Raw genomic sequence first — 18,731 nt, 5'->3', positions numbered from 1 at the left:
GGAGAACTTTGGCTCATGGATGTTGGTGAAAAAACCAACTAGAAAGTATGCTCCTCGTCAACCTAAGGGTGCACCAGCTGCTGAAAAACTCAATTTGGGTGGTAATGGGGTGGCGCGTGATGCTCAGAGAACTCAGAAGGAGGGTGAGATGGTTAAGGAAGGTAGCGGATTTCAAGGGGGAGGTTCTAGATTTTCCATATTAGATAACCATGATAATATGGAAATAGAGAATAATGGGAGTGATTTAAGGGAAATTGTTAACTTGGATGACCCTTCACAGGCAGGTTTAGGAGATAAATTTGCAAATTTTGATGTTGGTAATATTGATGTGGGAATTAGGAAGGATTCGAAAGTGACAATTAAGAAAAAATCTTTTTCAAAAAAGATTGATTCGAAGATAAGCAAGGATATTTGCAAATCTTTTTCCCAAGATTCTATCACTCCTCTCTCGGAAATTAATCCTAACATTCCAAGAAGCCTTTCCCCCTCTGCTGTTATTCATGCCAAAAATAAGGAAACTACTTCTCTTGACCACCAAGGCGTATCTTTGAAGTCATTGCAAGTCAACCCAGGACACTTCGAAGCTATTGAAAGTACTACTCAAGCCATCGATAGCCAAGAAATAGCCAAAACTCATGTCTCCTCAACTTTCCCCGATAAGTTTAGTGATCCCTCCAGACAAAACACTATGTGTGGGGCAATTAATGGAGAAGCCATACTTGGTGATGGTGAACCCCCTGATCCACACTCTGGAAATCAGGATAGAGTCCTGGATGCCACCGGTTTCGGACCCCCCGGAGCTGGTAATGATGATGGGTATACCTGTTGAAACGCAACGCTTGTTGCGGTTAATAAGTCAAGCATATGTGACAACTCTCCCATCGATACCTATGTCTATGGAAGATACTCTACCTAATTTAGCTCCAGATTCCTTACCAATCACGTGCTTGGTGTGGAATGTTCAAGGTGCGGGTAATCGCAATTTTTTATCTATCCTTAAGGATTTAATTCGAGAGAATAAACCCAATGTCTTTGTTCTTGTGGAGACACACATGGGTGGTGCGCAAGCTGAAAAAATTGCCTCGATGGTTGGCTATTCGGGTCACTCAAGAGTAGACGTTGTTGGTTTTAGTGGTGGGATTTGGGTTTATTGGCGACCGGATGTTGTTACTGTCAATCCCATTCATAAACACAAACAATATATCACGATGGATATTTCTAGACAAGGAGCTGTCCCCTGGTACTTCACTGCTGTATATGCGAGTCCGGACCCTTCCCAACGCCAAGAGTTATGGCAAGAATTGAAAAACTTTGCAACAACCCACAATAAGCCTTGGCTCATTGCGGGTGATTTTAATGATACGAGGTTCCCCTCGGAGAGGAACTCATCCTGTCGAGAGACTACTAGGAGGTCGCGTTTGTTCAATGATTGGGTGGAAGAAATGGATCTCATTGAGGTTGAATTTATGGGAGCAGCCCACACTTGGAGCAGGGGCAATTCTGAAGAGACGAGAAGAAGTGGCAGGCTCGATAGAGCGTTGTGTACTGACAATTGGGCTCTTCGATTCGATAAGGCCAAGGTTAAACATTTGCCTGCTATACATTCTGATCATTGCCCAATTTTTATCTCACCAAATGGTTTTGTACCTTTACAAGCCTTACACCGTCCATTCAGATTCCAAGCAACTTGGTTAACGCATGAAAATTTCAAGGAGTTTGTATCTCAAAAATGGGATTCGAATGGTACACTCATGTCTTCTCTGTCAAAGCTATCGACAGACCTTCAATGTTGGAATAGGGATGTCTTTGGAAATGTGTTCAAGCAAAAGAGAAATTTGATGGCAAGGATTGCAGGGGTTCAAAGAAAACTTGATGAGATCAGATAGAGGTCTCATTAAACTAGAAGCTCGTTTGCACAAGGATCTTGATGAGATTTTGGATCGTGAAGAAATTATTTGGTATCAAAAATCCCGGGTTGACTGGCTTAAAAATGGGGATAGAAATACTACATTTTTCCATTTAAGCACCATAGTACGAAGGTGGAAAAATAAGGTTGTTGCCATCAAAGATGAAAATGATGTTTGGTTGGAGGATAAATTGCAAATTCAAGACCATATTGTTCAATACTTTGCCAAGCTGTTCACAGAAGAAAATGAGCCGAGTTCTTTTGATATTCCCCAAGACATTTTTCCGGAGCTTTCTACCCAGGATTGGAGTGGGCTGGTTCGACCTTATTCGAGACTAGAAGTTGAAGCTGTGATAAAGGAAATGAGCTCCCTAAAAGCTCCGGGACCGGATGGATTTCAAGCCCTTTTTTACCAAAAAAATTAGGATGTGGTAGCTAACACGGTGTATGATACAATTATGCCTATCCTAGAAGGTAAGGGTATCCCTGATCGCCTCAATGAAACATACATCACATTGATACCAAAAATCGATAATCCAGAGCTTGCGTCTCACTTTCGCCCCATTGGACTATGCAATGTGGCATATAAAGTGGTCACCAAGGTGATTGTCAATAGACTTAAACCGGTCCTGCCTCATTTAATCTCTAATACTCAAGCTAGTTTTGTACCGGGACGCCAAATCACGGACAACATTGTCATTGTGCAAGAAGTAATTCACACGATGAGACGGAAGCAAGGAAAAAAGGGGTATATGGCAATCAAGATCGACTTTGAGAAAGCATATGATAGATTGCGATGGTCATTTATTAGGGATACCATGGTACAAATGAACCTCCCTATTTTTATGATTGAGGTTATCATGGAGTGTATTTCCACAGCTTCTTTGCAAGTATTATGGAACGGTGAGCCCTCAAAAAGCTTCAAACCAAGCCGAGGTATACGGCAAGGGGACCCTCTTTCCCCATACCTCTTTGTAATGTGTATGGAGAGGTTCTACCAAGTAATCGAGGAATCTATTATTCAAGGTAAATGGAAGCCTATATACGCCAGTCGAGATGGTCTAGCCTTATCGAACTTGTTTTTTGCCGACGATATAATTCTTTTTGCTGAGGCTACAATTGAACAGGCAGAAAATATTCATAAATGCCTAGACCGATTCTGTCAAGCTTCTGGTCAAAAAATAAGCTTTGCCAAATCACGAGTTTATTTTTCAGCAAATATGGATGATGATTCTCAACAAGCGATAAATGTAGCCTTGCGTATGGAAGCTACCCCTGATCTTGGTACTTACCTCGGTATGCCCACGCTTACAAGTCGAGTCACAAAGGAGACGTTCAGCCACCTCTGTGAAAAAATAGATAGGCGATTGTCGGGTTGGAAATCAAAGTATTTGTCGTTGGCGGGCCGTATCACTTTAGCTAAGTCCTCCATCTCAACCATGGCTCTTTATTCTATGCAATCGGCTAAGATTCCGAGATCAACTTGTGAAGAAATTGATAGAAAAACCCGTAGATTTATTTGGGGTGGAAGTGATGAGAAAAGACGAGTGCATTTGCTGTCATGGGAGGTGCTGCAACGACCCATTGAAAAAGGTGGGATTGGTATTTTCTCGGCTAAACAGGCTAATGCGGCTTTCTTAACAAAGCTTGGTTGGAGAATTCTCTCGGAACCTAATGCCTTATGGTCTAGAGTGTTGAGAGCTAAGTATTGTAAGGGCCGTTGCGATATGGATATGTTTGAACATAAGGTGGGATGCTCTAATGTGTGGAGTGGGATCACAGAAAATTCGAAAACGCTTAATGAAGGTCTAAGAGTTGCGGTGGGCAATGGTGGAAAAAATTTGTTTTGGGATCACAAGTGGGCTACTAATGAACCCTTCAGAGACCTCATTACCCAACCTCTTCCAATGGAATTGGCAGGTTCGACAGTGGGTGAGATGTGGGAGGATGGGCATGGATGGCGTTGGAACATCTTTGCCCCATTCCTTGATCAAAGTGTTCTTAAGAAAATTCAAAATTATGAGGTGAGACTTGATTCCTCGATTGGTGATTTGGTGTATTGGAAGGATGGTGATAAGGGGAAGTTCAAAATCAAGTCGGCCATTCAGATTATGCAACATCATACCGATGTCGTAGATGAAGAATGTTGGGATGCGGTTTGGCATGCCCCTGTCCAACAGCGTATTAGAGCTTTCCTCTGGTTAGCTTGTCACGATAGGGTGCTTGGCAACTCAAATATGTTCAAGAGGCGCATGACTGACAACCCGAGGTGTTACATATGTGGTGGTGCTGATGAGAGTACCCTCCACATTATTAGGGACTGTGCGGCTGCTCGAGTTGTGTGGCGTAATGTGGTGGATGACTCAATTAGGGACAGATTCTATCATGGCAATTTGAAAGAGTGGATCACTGAGAATATAAAAGAAGACTCTTTGGAAGGAACGGAGTCTTGGGCAACCTTCTTTGGAGTTGCGGTTTGGTGGATATGGAGATGGAGGAATTGCTATGTTTATAATAGACGCAATGAACTTCCCATTGATGCGGGAGCGTTTCTTCAAGTGAGGTATGAAGAGGCTAGACGGGCAATTTGGGATGCATTGGACGACAGCAATGCAAAGCCACGCTATAAGGTGCCAGTCAACATCACTTGGCATGCCCCCCCTATGGCTGGTATGTGCTTAATTGTGACGGAGCTGCTAAGGGATGTCCTGGGCCAGCTGGGGGAGGGGGAATAATTCGAGATTATGCTGGAAACATGGTGTCTGCTTTTGCAGCTAGCTTTGGGTACTGTTCTGCATTTCGAGCTGAAGTGTTGGCCTTAGTTCGAGGGCTAGAAATTGCTCGCAATCTTCAGATTGACAAGCTAGAAGTCCAAGTTGATAATCAGGCTTGTGTACACGCTTTGAACACGCAGCAAGTTGCTTATGGGGAGAATATCCATGACATCAGGCAATGTTTAGATCTCCTTAATGACAATCGATGGCAAGTGAAGTTGGTCCATGTGTTCCGGGAGGGCAATAGAGCGGCGGATTGGTTGGCCAACCGCGGAGTCATTCAAGACTCTCAACTTGAAAATTTTAATAATAACATTCCGGTGGAGCTTAGTCGTATTTTAGAGGAGGACATTCGAGGTGTGGCTATGCCACGGCTAATCCCTCCTTAGTTAGTTTGCTTTGCTTGTGTTTTTTTTTTTTTTTTTTTTTTTTTAATTTCGGTATTTTCTTTTTCTTTGGATGTAAGCATCTTCACTTGGATCAAAAAAAAAAAAAACTATTATTAAAACAAATCATTACTGACATCATCTCTTCTCTAAACTATATATGTGTCGCTTTCTTATAAAAAAAAATTCTGCCTAAAACTATTGATGATGTCATTTTTTGTGATAATTTTTTTTAAAAGGATTTTTTTTCCTTTTATATAATACTTCGTAAACAAGCTTAGTAAGTTATTTCAACGACTTTAATATAGAAAATCGAAGTATCGTAAATTGAAACTATATTTCTTTCTTTGGATTTAAAGATCTATCATTCTCTCTCTTCAATTTCTTAACACTAATATTCAAACATTCAGAAATTTCCTGAAATATTCAAACTGTATTCTATTTAAGAAATTTCTTTCCCTAAATTTATGGCAAAATTTAAAAGATTCATTATATATTAGTATATACGAGTTCTATACTATTTTTTTTTTATTAAAACCGTGCATCGCACCGGAATAATCTAGTATACATTAAATTTACTACACGTATAATACTAATTATTTGGGTCTAATTTACTCCAATTAAGTTGGTCTAAAATGATTCAATTATCAAGCCCAAAGCAAAGGTTCAAGTCATGCCAAGTCAGTCAAAGGCCCATTTAACGTGGCAAACCCACTTGACTCAAGGTCTATTCCTCCTATTTGTGCATAAAAGCATCACTTCTCTATTACATTCACTCACACAAAGCCTCAAGCAATTAATAATCTTGCATAGCTTTCTCTCTATAGACATTGTACTGACTTCGGCATCAGAGCGGTCTTTCTCGGCACAATCTCCAAGGCCAATTTACGTGTGTTTACTTTACAGAAAATCCTCGGTCCAGTCACCACTTAGCTTGGACCGAGATCAGTCTTTGACCCACCGTAAGGACCTCATCCGTAGGTCCATTGTTTTCACCTAAAACACTAATAACAATTATATATATTTTGTGAATAAAGTTAAAGCTTTAAAGGATTGAAATCAAATCTCAATATATTAACCTTATTTCATCCCGTCACCCTTTAAAAAAATAATAAATAAATAAAACTCTGTAAAATATTAAAAAAAAAAAAAAAAAAAAAAAAAAACTTTGCCTATTTTACATCAAAATCTTATGAAGTTTAAAGTTTTTCTTTTTTTTTCTTCTCTCTATTTTGAGACAACCTAAAGTTTTTTCTAATCTTGTTTAAGGTCACCAAAAATAAATACTAAATTTTCCTTATTTTTTTGCTGAACTGAAATTATTTTTACAGAACTGAAATTATTTTTGGTGAAATTAAATTATTTTTACTGAATTGAAATTATTTTTGCTGAACTAAATTTGTTTTTACTGATTTCATGTTATATTTTCTCTTTAACATTACTGATTTTTATTGAAATGAAATTATTTTTACTGAACTGGACTTATTTTTACTAAACTGAAAATACTTTTACTGAAACTATTAAAATTAATGTTTTTAAACTAAATTACAGCAAGTTTAAGAGTTTTTATAATGCTGGAGTTTTTAAGTAGAGGCTAGTTACCCATTATTCGGGAATAAAAGTATGTGGTTTAAATTAATTTTCAACATATTTTAGAAAGTTTAAAAGTGATTTAAAGAGTGTATATATTGTTGGAAATTTATTTTTATTTTTTTGGTGAAAAAATATTAATTAAATTTATTAGGAATAGGTATTAATGTCCCTTTATAATTTTGAGTGGTAGGAGACTTTCAAGTTCCAAGTGAGTAATTTTCATGTAGTCGTAGCGATTTTGAGATCATATTCGAGGTACATTTGTGTACTCGGTAATTAATTAAGTGGGTAGAGGCATGTTAAAATTTGTTTAATTAATTCAAGGTAGTATCATGATAGGGATTGATTAGAATTGTTAATTGGATTGATTTTAGTGATTGACACAGAAACACGTCGGGTATTTGCTGAAGCTGAGATAGGTTTGTAGTGGACTGAATTATGAATTATTTGAGGTGAATTGTTGATTGGAATTAATTATAATTTAAACTTATCATCAATTTTACTAGTATGTCATTAAAAATTTGAATAGAGTATAGCACTGGCAGAGCAAGGGACAGCTTCCCCCACTTTTTTAGAAAAAATTCTTTATATTTATTTATTTTGCTAAATGATTAATAATATATTTAGTGCAATGATCGTATGTATTTTTTTTATTGTTTTTGGTAAAAGTCAATATATTTTCAAACAATCATTTTCTGTCTCTTTTAGTTCTACATGAATAATATCCCAAATTCATGTTGCATTCATTTTCTTTTTTTTTTCTTTTTTTTTTTTACTTATTTTTTTAATGTAATATATATATATATATATATATATATATATATATATATATATATATATATATATATATATATATATATATATATATATTTAACAATTATGCCATATATATATATATATATATATTTTTAAATGTAAAATATAGTATTCTTTTTTTTTTAACAATTATGCCAAATTCTGGTTATAATAGAGATCGAATTATGAATTATGCATTTTATTCAAAAATTCTAAACCAATAAACATATATTAATGGAGGAAGAGTTTGTACATGATGTTGGAAGACCAATAAGTTCTCTGTATTTTGGAAATTTTGAGTTGTAATACTTAAACAATTTAAGTATATGTATGTTCCAACATATTTGTCTAATTAAGTGAATTTTATTTTTTTTTCCCCCGATTTGAAATTCCCGGCTACGCCACTGAGCCATAATATTATTCGGAACACAAAATTGTAATAATGCGCATAAAATCACATAGTGTATAATAGGGCTAATGTCTTAGATAAGGATTAGAAGAGGGGTATATTGCTCCAAAATAAGCCCTAACCAGCTAACGTGTCATATTTATAGGCGAGAGGAAGGGTGTAGATACTAGATATATCTACACAAATTTTCTACAATAAGATTCTAGAATTCTAACGAACATTCATTCTACCATTCTTCCAACCAATCATTGTGCTAAAACTTTCCAAAAAACTTGAGACATGAGTAGCTGGGCTTAAAGGAAATGAGCCACACTAAACCCAACAGAGCTCAGCATCACGTAATTGATTACTTATGTAAGAAATTTTCAAGTTATCATCAAAACCATAAGGAATGACAATATTTGACTGTTAATTTGTTTAATGAAAAATAGATTAATAGTCCTGTAATAATAGAATAATTGTACAAGTATATAACAAGGGAATGCCATTTATATTATGAACCAAAAAAAAAAAAAAAAAAAAAAAAAAAAAAACAATTTACTCTACAAGACTCGACTACTTCATATTATGTACTTTAAATGGAGAGAAGGGTTAAGCGTAGTCTAGGTTAAGGGGGTAAGGGCATGTTCACATTTATTGAGCTGAGCTGAACTAAACTGATTAGAGCTGAACTGAATAAAACTAAAATAAATATTTTATGCGAGAGAAATTAAGAGTTGAACTAAATTGAATTGATTGTAGCTAAAATGAACTGAAATTAAGTTGAACTGAACAAGCCCTAAATTGATTTAAATTATGAAGAGGGATTATGAGCAAACAAAGAAAATTAAAGTGCATTACAAGATTTGATCCAACAACAATTATTGTGAATTCAATAAATAGTCCTTAGGGCCAACAAACATGTGAATATGGGCCTATTCACATTTACTGAATTGAGCTGAACTGATTGGAGCTGAACTGAACTGAACTGATCTGAAATAAATATTTTATTAGAGAGGGAAATTAAGAGCTGAACTGAACTAATTGGAGCTGAATTGAACTGCTTGGAGCTGAACTGAACTGAACTGAAATTAAGTAAATGTGAACAGGCCCTATGTGAGTATGTAACCATTGTGCTTAGCTTAGTCAAATTTTTATTTGATAGGCAGATTTTACAGAATACAGAGTAGTAATTTTTTTTTTTATTCATTTTTTATTTTGATTTTTAATACACTAGACTTTTATGTCAAAAAAAAAGGGGGACTTTTAGGCCTTTAAAATTTGGATGTCTTATTTTATGTCTCCAACAGTCCACATCCTATTAGCTATATTTAGAGTATGCTAAAAACCAAGTTAATATGCTTACCTTTTTTTACTTCAATCAAGTTAATATGTTCACCATTTTCATCTCAATTAGCACCAAGTAATTACGTTTGAGATCCCATCACAAAATATTTTTACAAGAAAAGTTATTGGCATTGTTTGGCATAAAAAGGCAATAGATAACAAATTATGACAAATCTTCCAAGAATATCTTCATATAATTATTGTAATTGATTTTCATGTGATTTGTTCGCAATAAAAGTATTATGGTGTAACATTCTAATCCATAGGTCAGAACGATTACAAGTATAAAAGGAGTATAACTGATTATTTAGATGCATATCATTCCTATACCATTTTTTTTTTTTTCCTTAAACAAAAACTTCAGCCATCCATTCACATTACTAGGCCTAGAAAAAAAAAAAAATCTACAATGGCATCTTCACAATACATAGCTCCAATGTTGTTACTCTTACTCCTCGTTAATTTTTCAGGTAATTATTTTATTTACTTTGTCTTGGTTTTTTAAAACTTACTTTACAACTCAAATTATTACTTGGTAGTATCATTCATTTTGATTCACGTATTATTATGAGATATATTTTGTACAATGGATATAATTTTTATGATGGTATTTAACACTTTTTTTTTTTTTTTTTTTAATATCTTATTGTAAGAAAAGTCTACTACCGCATCATATACTCGTAATACGTAGTACATTATACTTGAATTGAGGTTGATGTAATTATAATGGTTGTTATGTTCAAAACAGGTATCTTATCAAGATCATTGATTTCAATTGACGAACTATCTCAATGTCAACCTAGTAAAACTCGTCCGGGATATAAACTTATTGAATGTTTTGCCGATGGGTCTATATGTAACCCAAATGTGTGCCAAGAACATGCCGAACGACTTTATAATACTGCAGAAGGCATTTGCGAGAGTAAAACATGTTGCTGCTCTTATTATACAAAGTGATCTTAAAAGATTGGAATCTTATGTCATGTAATTCACGTTGACTCAAATAATATATCTTTTTTAAGGATTAATGTATGTACTTTTTATTTTGACGAACTTTTCTAAGTTATAAGGATTAAGGTATTATTATAAGTAGTATCAAGAAAAGGTTTAAAAACACATGTATGGTTGATTTCATAGTTATATATTATGGAATATTTTAAACGATTCATAAGTTAAAATTGTGCAATAATTCATTTTTTTTATATAATGAAACTAACACTAAACATGCTTGCACAATTGTTGACTTGGAAAACAATATATTGCTTTCTCTATTACTCTATATTGAATAGAGTCTATACTATACACATCTATTACTATTTTCTAAAACCAAAATGTGAAAGTCCTCTGTCTGTATCTTTCATGCCTATAAAAAACCAAAAATAAAAGCATAAAAAATAAATAAAAAATTCCAATCCATTATAAATCATTTGATTGATTCTAAATTAATTTCAAGTTTGGATACCAAAAAATCTAAATCATGTATAAATAATTTGATTTTAATTCTAAATCATTTTAAAGATGTTATAAATTACGGAAAATACTATGACATTATATGGTATCTTTAGGATTATAAACAAGCATTTTATGATCTTTTCTAATTTTGTATTAATTTAAAAATTTGTAACAAAATATACACAAATCAGTGTATTTAAGAGTATTATTTTTCATTTTTTTCATTTTTATAGTATTTTTAATATTTTATTTAATTTTTGAAAGAAAATGCGCATTATACTTTCGAATGAGCAAATAAGGAAATACTCCAACCATAATACGGAGTACGAATAAATATTCTAGGATTTCGTATCTTTCCTTTTGCTTCATTTCCTACAATAATCACTGTTTAATTTAATTGACCTTTCTTCTGCATTAAATATTCCGATCATCAAATCCGCCATTTTTATCTTCTCTCTTTACTACTCTTCTTCTTCCTCTTTACGATGAACTTCTGCAACAATCTCCATCTCCAGTTGGTAAGCACTTCTCTCAATCTCTCTTAATCGCATAATTTTTATTTTCCCCTTTAAATTTTTTTTTTTTATTCACAAATTTCGCATTTACAATCCACAATTCTGATTCAAAAAACCCTAATTTTGCATTGAACTTGCTGTAATTAGCAGATATGAGCTTCTGGAAAGGATTAATCGATTCATTGAATTCGGTATTCTCAAATTCTGATACTTTGTATGATTCGAACTGTAACGGAAACCCTAATTCTTCAATTAATCGAACTGGGGAAACAATGGAAGTAGGTGTAGATGGGAGTAAGGTTTCGAATGAGAGAACTGCTGGTAAATTGAAAGGCTACTTTGATTTGGCGACAGGAGAGATTGATAAGGCTGTTAGAGCTGAAGAATGGGGTTTAGTTGATGATGCAATTTTGCACTATAGAAATGCTCAGCGTATACTTGCTGAAGGTGCTTCCACACGGCCTCCGTCGTTTATTTCGTCCAGGTAGTCGGGAAATTGATGATCTTTACTTGGCTGTATGCAGTTTTTGTGTTTGATCATGCTGTTATTTATTGGTTTTTCTGGCAATATACTATTTTGGAATGCGCGGAACAAGTTTATGTATTGAATTTGGATGAGTAATGTGACTGAATCTTATGATTGCAATTTATGATCACCTTGAATTTTATGGGAGATTTTGAGCATGTCAAAAATATGTCTGGACAGAGAGAGTGTGCCTGTGTGAGTGTGTGACTGTACTTTATTCTTCTTCTCAGTGTGTAGATTTCCCTCATATGCTTGTATGTTTTGCTTGGAATGCTTGATCAATGAGTTGGCTACTGCAGTTATATCTATCAAACGAAGAAAACCAATTTAGCTACAGAATCGGAAATATTACTGCATAAAGTTGATTAAATTTTGTAGTTTTATGAGGCTGTACTCTGTAATTATGGTTAGAATTCTTTTGTTATTGGCATCTTTTAAAAGTTTTTGTTATGAAAAAATTGGTACAACTCTTTAAATCAGAGAAGGATTTGACTATGTATGATCATACCGTAACTCCTTTCTGCTTAATATCCACATTCAAAAGATTATAGAAGCTAAGTGTAACAATATATAAGTGTGCATAAAAAATCTTGTACTTTTGAACTGTTTGAGGGGTTGTTGTGTTATGTGATTTGCCTGCGGAAACTAAATTTGACTAATTCTTCAATTTGCTGTAGTGAACAGCAGAAAGTTAATTCCTACCATCAGAAGATATCGAAGTGGCAGGGACACGTGTCTGAGAGATTACAAATCTTGAGTGCAAGAATAGGTTCGGAAAATGTGTATGCTCTATTCAATTCCCTTTTGTAGAATTTTCATAATATGTTTGATCCTTGCAAAGTAATGATTTTAGTTCTTATCTTTTTTCCTTCTTTTGCTTTTCAGGTAGCAAAACCACCAGCAAAGTATGTCTTTGTCTATGTTATGGCCCTTATGGTTTTATGTAATTTGCAAGTTGATTATTTCATTATATATTCGTTGTCTTGAAACTTTTGCATCATATGGGTCAAAGCTTCGTTTGATCAACTGATTTGCTTCCCTTACTCCTCTATTACATTGTATCTGCTGTTTGGTGTGGGACCAAGTTACTTTGCTTCTGGAGAAGTTATTGGTGGTTTTAACTTCAATGCGTGTAAAATGATGTGACATTGCATTTTGCTTGATTATTTATCTGGTATTTGCGCACAAACAACCTGAATGTGGAAATCGTGACTAATGCAAAATCTTGAATTTGGATACTACAACCTCATAAATCTGTTTGGTCGTGGCTGGAGACTCGTAAGCAAGACATTTAGAGTCCACTTTTAGAACATATGTTTATTTTCCAGAGTAAGGCATGTCGTGAAGATATAGTCCACCTCTCTATTTTAGTTTGTCCCTGCTTGTTGTCTTCTTTGGCTAATAAGTGTTTATTAATCAATCAATTTTCTCTGCACTCTACTAAAATATTTTTGGTTGATTCCCTCCATTCTTCATGTGTACTTGTTAATATATGTGAAATGTCAACAAAGAGTGTATATCATGTTGGTGTATATCCTCTTGCCCATTTACAATTAGGTCTGTTGTTTTTATATATCATGCTAATAAATTAAATTTTTTGAGAAAGTTTTCAATCCACCTTTCAGATTACTTCTTCACTACCACAAGCTTCTAAGGGCTTCTCAAAACCATCAACTTCAATAAAAACTGTTCCACAGAGGCCATCAATTGTTACAAAAAGCAGTTCACTAGCTAGAGATCGAATGGATAAATCTGGAGCATCTAAATCAAACCAAGATACTGGTGGTTATGATGCAAAATTAGTAGAGATGATAAACACAGTAGTTGTGGATAAAAGTCCTTCTGTCAAATGGGAAGATGTAGGTAAGACGAGTGGGTTCTTAGTTGCAACTATTCAACCTGCTTTGTGCTTTGTTTAATCATCATTGAAAGTTTTGTTATTTGACCTTGTTTTATAATCTGTACTATGTGCTAAATTATCATTGAAAACCTTTTTTCTCAGCTGGTCTTGATAAGGCAAAGCAAACTTTGTTTGAAATGGTTATCCTGCCCACCAAAAGAAAAGACTTATTTACTGGCCTTAGGAGGCCCCCCCGAGGTATAGTGTTCTAGACTGCTAATATGAGATGTGATAACTATGCCTAATTACTTTTGTGGTAATTTTGAGTATTTTCTGCTTCTAGGTCTGCTTCTTTTTGGTCCACCCGGCAATGGGAAAACAATGCTTGCTAAAGCAGTTGCTTCGGAGTGTAATGCAACATTTTTTAATGTGTCTGCGTCTACCTTAACATCTAAGTGGGTGGGTGTTCTAGCCTCGAGTGCGTTGGTATATTCTTGTTTTTCTATAGCCTGCATGTCATGATCAATTCCTGTGCTATGGTCGTGATAGGTTGGTGAAGGTGAAAAGCTTGTCCGGACCCTCTTCATGGTTGCTATCTCGAGGCAGCCTTCTGTAATTTTTATGGATGAGGTATGTTTCTGTTCTGAATTCCAAAACTGATTATCTAGATGGTCAAATTCTTCAAAAACTATGTGAACAACTGTTCTGTAATGTTGTATGTTGTGTTTGGGTGCACGTGATATATATACATGTTTTATCATTTGCAAGTTAGAACCCCAAATATACCATAAGTCATTCAATAGAAAACAGTAAGATGTTACTCAACCCAGATAATTGTTTGCCGCCTTTGGAATTTGTGGTTCACCATGTTTTGCATTACCAAAATTCTAAACAGGGCAAGCTAGTTGAGTTTAAGGAATATCTTTATTTTTTGTGTGAGTGGTAGTCATGAAATGGTAAGTTTAATCTTGAAAGGTCTTATTGTGCCATAATGAATTAATGATAAAGAAGTTAGGCCTGTGAGTTTAATCTTGAAACAAGTTGGATGACCTGGAAATGTCTGGCTATTTTTTTATTTTTTTTAATGATAAGTCATTGCCATGAATGTGGAGCAGTCTGATATCTTTGTTTTCTTGTTTACTGAAAGTTATACTCTCTTTTTGGTTACAATGCAAGCCTTTGTTAACCTATGAATGAGTTCATCATATGGAGTATTATTGCAAATTTATGCCCTTGTGTACCTCTCAGGCTCTCACTTTAAAAGACTGTGAAGCTTCCCCTTTTTATGTAGCAAACACGTTTTGAAAAACCTTCTATAATAATTGTTCATTTACTACTGATTATATTATTTTTCTTCATTTATGAATGTTATCGATATAATTTTGAAATTCTGTTGCTATTAATTTATTTTGGTTAGGGGCTGGTAAGATCAAAGACTTTGTTTCTAATTAATGGATATTATGCTTTTCACTCTTTGGAATATGTTGCCCATTATCAGCCCATAGTAATAGAAAACTGTATGGCCATCCTTAGTCCTTACGATTACGGATTAATACCCCCTATCAATTCAAAATTATACTTCGTAGGAAAATATTTTGCTACTACTTAATAAATGTTCTCCTTGTCAATTTTTTCCAAGGATTCTGATGTCCAATCGTAGTTTCTGATGAAGCTCCTGTGTATTTGGCAAATAAACAAAAAAACATGTATGAAGTGGCAATTTCGTAAATAAATCAACAAAAAAAAAATCTCAGTCAGCATGGCATTGGGCCCCACGTTTTAATAAAAAGTTGTTGATTTATTTATGGAAGTGCCACTTGAGAAACAGTTTTTTATTTATCTGGCAAATAAACTTGGATTTTCTTAAATTCTTACCTTAAAGCATCTACTGATTATGAGTATGTTCTGCCTTTTTCTTTTGGCAGATCGATAGCATGATGTCTACTAGAGAGGCTAATGAACATGATGCCAGCCGAAGGTTGAAGTCAGAGTTCCTTGTTCAATTTGATGGTGTCACCTCAAATCCTGATGATCTAGTGATAGTAATTGGTGAGCTCACTACACTTAAGTAGGTTGAAAAAAAGCTGCTTTTCAGAAATGCAGAGAGAGCAAACCAAAATAGTGCGCCTTCTTATAAAATAATCTTCACATAGACTTATTTCTTATTTTGTTTCATCCTCTCTTTTCTTTTCCTATACAGGTGCAACTAATAAACCACAAGAACTCGATGATGCAGTTTTGAGGAGATTGGTACTCTTTCTTACCTACTCCCCTACCCCCCAAACTGTTTTACCTGTTTCACTTTATATAATAAGTCTTCTCACTTTGATATATTGTCAAAAATTCTTGATGTTGTATCTACATTCATTATTGACCTCACTGTGACAGAGAGATCTTTCAGTGATGTTTATCCTGGTGTCCGAGCTTGGATTGATTTTAATTATTAGCTTATACCTAGGCAAAACTCCACTTATGTTTGTTTCTCTTCTGTTTGGTCTTCTGTGCTCATATAAGGTTGTTAGGCCTGGCATATAGACCAGCATATGATTAGCAATGCTTGTGTATATATGAGCTCTTGTGTTTCTGAGATAGTTTGTCATGGATCCAAGTAACCCACACATCAATCCGGGGTCAAACCTCAACTTGGGTCAAACCCAGCCTGGTCAACCACCTTTAGTGGTGTATACGAGGCACAAAGGAAGGAGCAAGCATGAGCAGCAACAAGCAACAGCAGCAGGGGGCATTTCTTAGCAACAAGACAAACTCCATTAAGAAGAATAGAAGGAAAGGAAGGCAGCTAGTTTCTTTGTGTTCTATTTATGTTTTTCTAAATTAGCTAAGTATCACATGTTAGCCTTAATGTCAGCTTGACCATTTTAGTATAAGTATGGTAGTATGGGTAACATAGAAGGCAGGCAGAAATTGAGTGAACCTCTTGAGAGACTTGTAGCCTCAAGCTACTAGAGAGATTTGTAGCCTAAAGCTACTGAGAGATTCATAACCTCAAGTTATGGCTATCCTTATGTAATCCAACCTTTAATCAATCAAATGTTCAAGCTTTTAGCCTTAAATTACTATTAATCGTGCTTAATTAAATCAGTAGAATTCAGTCTATAACATAGTTTCTGATGGCGAGGACATTTTTATTGCTTATATCATTAGGTGGATCTAGGATTGTCATTGAACCTGGTTAAATTTATGCAAGTATTACTTTATTCGATCCATTTACTTAGCCTCCCTTGTTTAGCAACTTCATATGTTCACTGTGTACTCAGTTACGGAGTATATAAGAATCTTATGTATATATATTTGGGGCTCTTTTGGCTGATTATAGTGTTGGGACTTCTTTATATGTACCACTATCACATCCTTGGTTGCTTCTATGCTCATGTTATAGCAATCTTTGGCCAGGTCAAGAGAATATACATTCCATTGCCTGATCAAAATGTCAGGCGGCTTATTCTTAATCAAAAATTGAAGGGTCAAGCATTTTCCTTGCCTGGTAAGTATAATTTTACTCCATACAAGATATTTTTTTTAGTCCTATCCTCTCTGCGTTTTGTTTTGATGTATAATTATTCATTAAGTATATTGTACAATGATACTTGTATGCTGTTCTTATACAACTGTTTTTACTTTAGCTGTATACATTCAGGAGCTTCTTGTTTATTCCCACCATCTACTAGTTCAAATAGCACAAGTCTAGATTACTTAAAAGAATCTAGTTTGATTATCCAACCTTGTATGTTTTCTTGATGTCTTCCAGACTATTTTAAATGCTGTTATAATGTATTTGAACACTCTTACTAATGATTGTTTAAGAATCCATTCATGTACTGACCTTATTTTTTCTTCTGTATTCATTACTCAACTGAAACACTATTTTGACCCATCTACTGTTTTTTCTATGCAGGCCAAGATTTAGAAAGGCTTGTGAGAGAAACAGAGGGTATGTTATTCTTGAGTCTCATCTGTGTTCTGGTTTTATGGCTTCAGGTATTACATGCCAGTATAGTTTGTCAATATTTATGTTTTAAGTTGCTTTATGTTTTGTCTATCTTTAGGATACTCCGGAAGTGACCTGCAAGCCTTGTGTGAAGAAGCTGCCATGATGCCAATAAGAGAACTTGGTCCAAACATACTCACAGTCAAGGCTAATCAGGTTGCTTGATTGTTATGCGGGAATCATTAATTTGTTTTATTAAGCAATGATTCTTAGGTATTTATTTGCTTGTTTATTTGATATAACAGGTCAGACCTTTGAGATATGAAGACTTTCGGAATGCTATGACTGTAATTAGACCGAGCTTATCAAAGAGCCGATGGGAGGAGCTTGAACGGTGGAACAAAGAGTTTGGATCCAGCTAACCCACCATTTAATATGGTTAAATTGTATTTTGCTGACCAAGCTTGATCCAACTGAAGATTAGTTGTGGGTTGAGACTTGAGATAGGGAAGAACATAAGCTTGGATTCTTTTTTTGTTTTGTTGACTATTTATGTAAATCTTGTAAATGAATAAACTTTACTGATTAAAACGAAGACGAAGTACATAAGAAAATAGGTTGTAGGAGGTTGGCTGTTATTGAGCATATTTGGTCAATATATATATTTCCAACCTGCTGTTGGAGGCTGGCTGTAACATCTTGAAAGTTGTATAATTGAATTAATGTTGTTGACATTGGCTGTAACATCTTGAAGCTGTAAAATTGAATTAATGAATGGATAACTAGAGGATTTGCGCACTGCGCTCCTTAAAAAAAAAAATAAAAAAATGATAAGCTTGTAATAGCACACGGATAATGTGGAACATATTTCTACTCCCTCCGTCTTTAATAGAACGATCTTTTTGGACATTTTTCACAGGAGTACAATTGTACATTGACCGTAACATATTTGATATCTAACCTGACCCCTATTGTACATTGACCGTACCAAAAAATCTAAGCAAGCAAATATTGAAATGTGGTCATAGGCTCATAGCTCATGGAGAGAGAAAATAATAAATGTACATAGTTTTAGAGACAGAGGGAGTAAAATACGGGTAATAAAAATGCCAAACATCTCATGAAGTGATTTATATAATTAATCACTTGCATAGTAATTGTCTATCCTTCGTAACATTTCTTACCTTTGTGCTGTAATTATTATATCAATCACACACCAATGTGACCAATCTTCGATAAATCAATAATACAAAAATCGAAGAA

The 18,731-nt window shown here is 34.6% G+C and overlaps 1 protein-coding gene across 2 annotated transcripts; it reads left to right on the top strand.

The window, feature by feature from the left end:
• Nucleotides 1-10,970: 10,970 nt before the first annotated feature.
• Nucleotides 10,971-18,230, top strand: LOC145639502 (uncharacterized). 2 transcript variants are annotated; one of them, XM_081690757.1, is made up of 14 exons: nucleotides 10,971-11,159; nucleotides 11,307-11,640; nucleotides 12,360-12,451; nucleotides 12,568-12,587; nucleotides 13,308-13,545; nucleotides 13,685-13,780; nucleotides 13,866-13,981; nucleotides 14,072-14,152; nucleotides 15,448-15,571; nucleotides 15,723-15,772; nucleotides 16,934-17,024; nucleotides 17,436-17,471; nucleotides 17,587-17,684; nucleotides 17,774-18,230. In XM_081690757.1, the coding sequence occupies exons 2-14, from the start codon at nucleotides 11,309-11,311 to the stop codon at nucleotides 17,888-17,890; spliced, it is 1,491 nt and encodes a 496-aa protein (XP_081546883.1). In that variant the 5' UTR covers nucleotides 10,971-11,159; nucleotides 11,307-11,308; the 3' UTR covers nucleotides 17,891-18,230. The 2 variants fall into 2 exon arrangements, with proteins under 2 accessions (XP_081546883.1, XP_081546884.1); XM_081690758.1 differs by having other exon boundaries at nucleotides 11,304-11,640.
• The last annotated feature ends 501 nt before the right edge of the window (nucleotides 18,231-18,731 follow it).

Source organism: Chenopodium album, chromosome 7, assembly GCF_948465745.1.
Source record: "Chenopodium album chromosome 7, dcCheAlbu1.1, whole genome shotgun sequence".
In the NCBI taxonomy this organism is placed as follows: domain Eukaryota; kingdom Viridiplantae; phylum Streptophyta; class Magnoliopsida; order Caryophyllales; family Amaranthaceae; genus Chenopodium; species Chenopodium album.
Note: the sequence above shows the minus strand (reverse complement) of the source record. Positions and strands in the feature narration are given on the sequence as shown.

What these genes read in the sequence shown, in the direction of transcription:
- LOC145639502 (XM_081690757.1), top strand. Translation starts at nt 11,309, where the DNA reads ATGAGCTTCTGGAAAGGATTAATCGATTCATTGAATTCGGTATTCTCA. An exon ending in GTAGCAAAACCACCAGCAAA is followed by an intron (nt 12,588 to 13,307) that starts GTATGTCTTTGT and finishes TCCACCTTTCAG; the next exon opens with ATTACTTCTTCACTACCACA. An exon ending in CTGTAATTTTTATGGATGAG is followed by an intron (nt 14,153 to 15,447) that starts GTATGTTTCTGT and finishes TTCTTTTGGCAG; the next exon opens with ATCGATAGCATGATGTCTAC.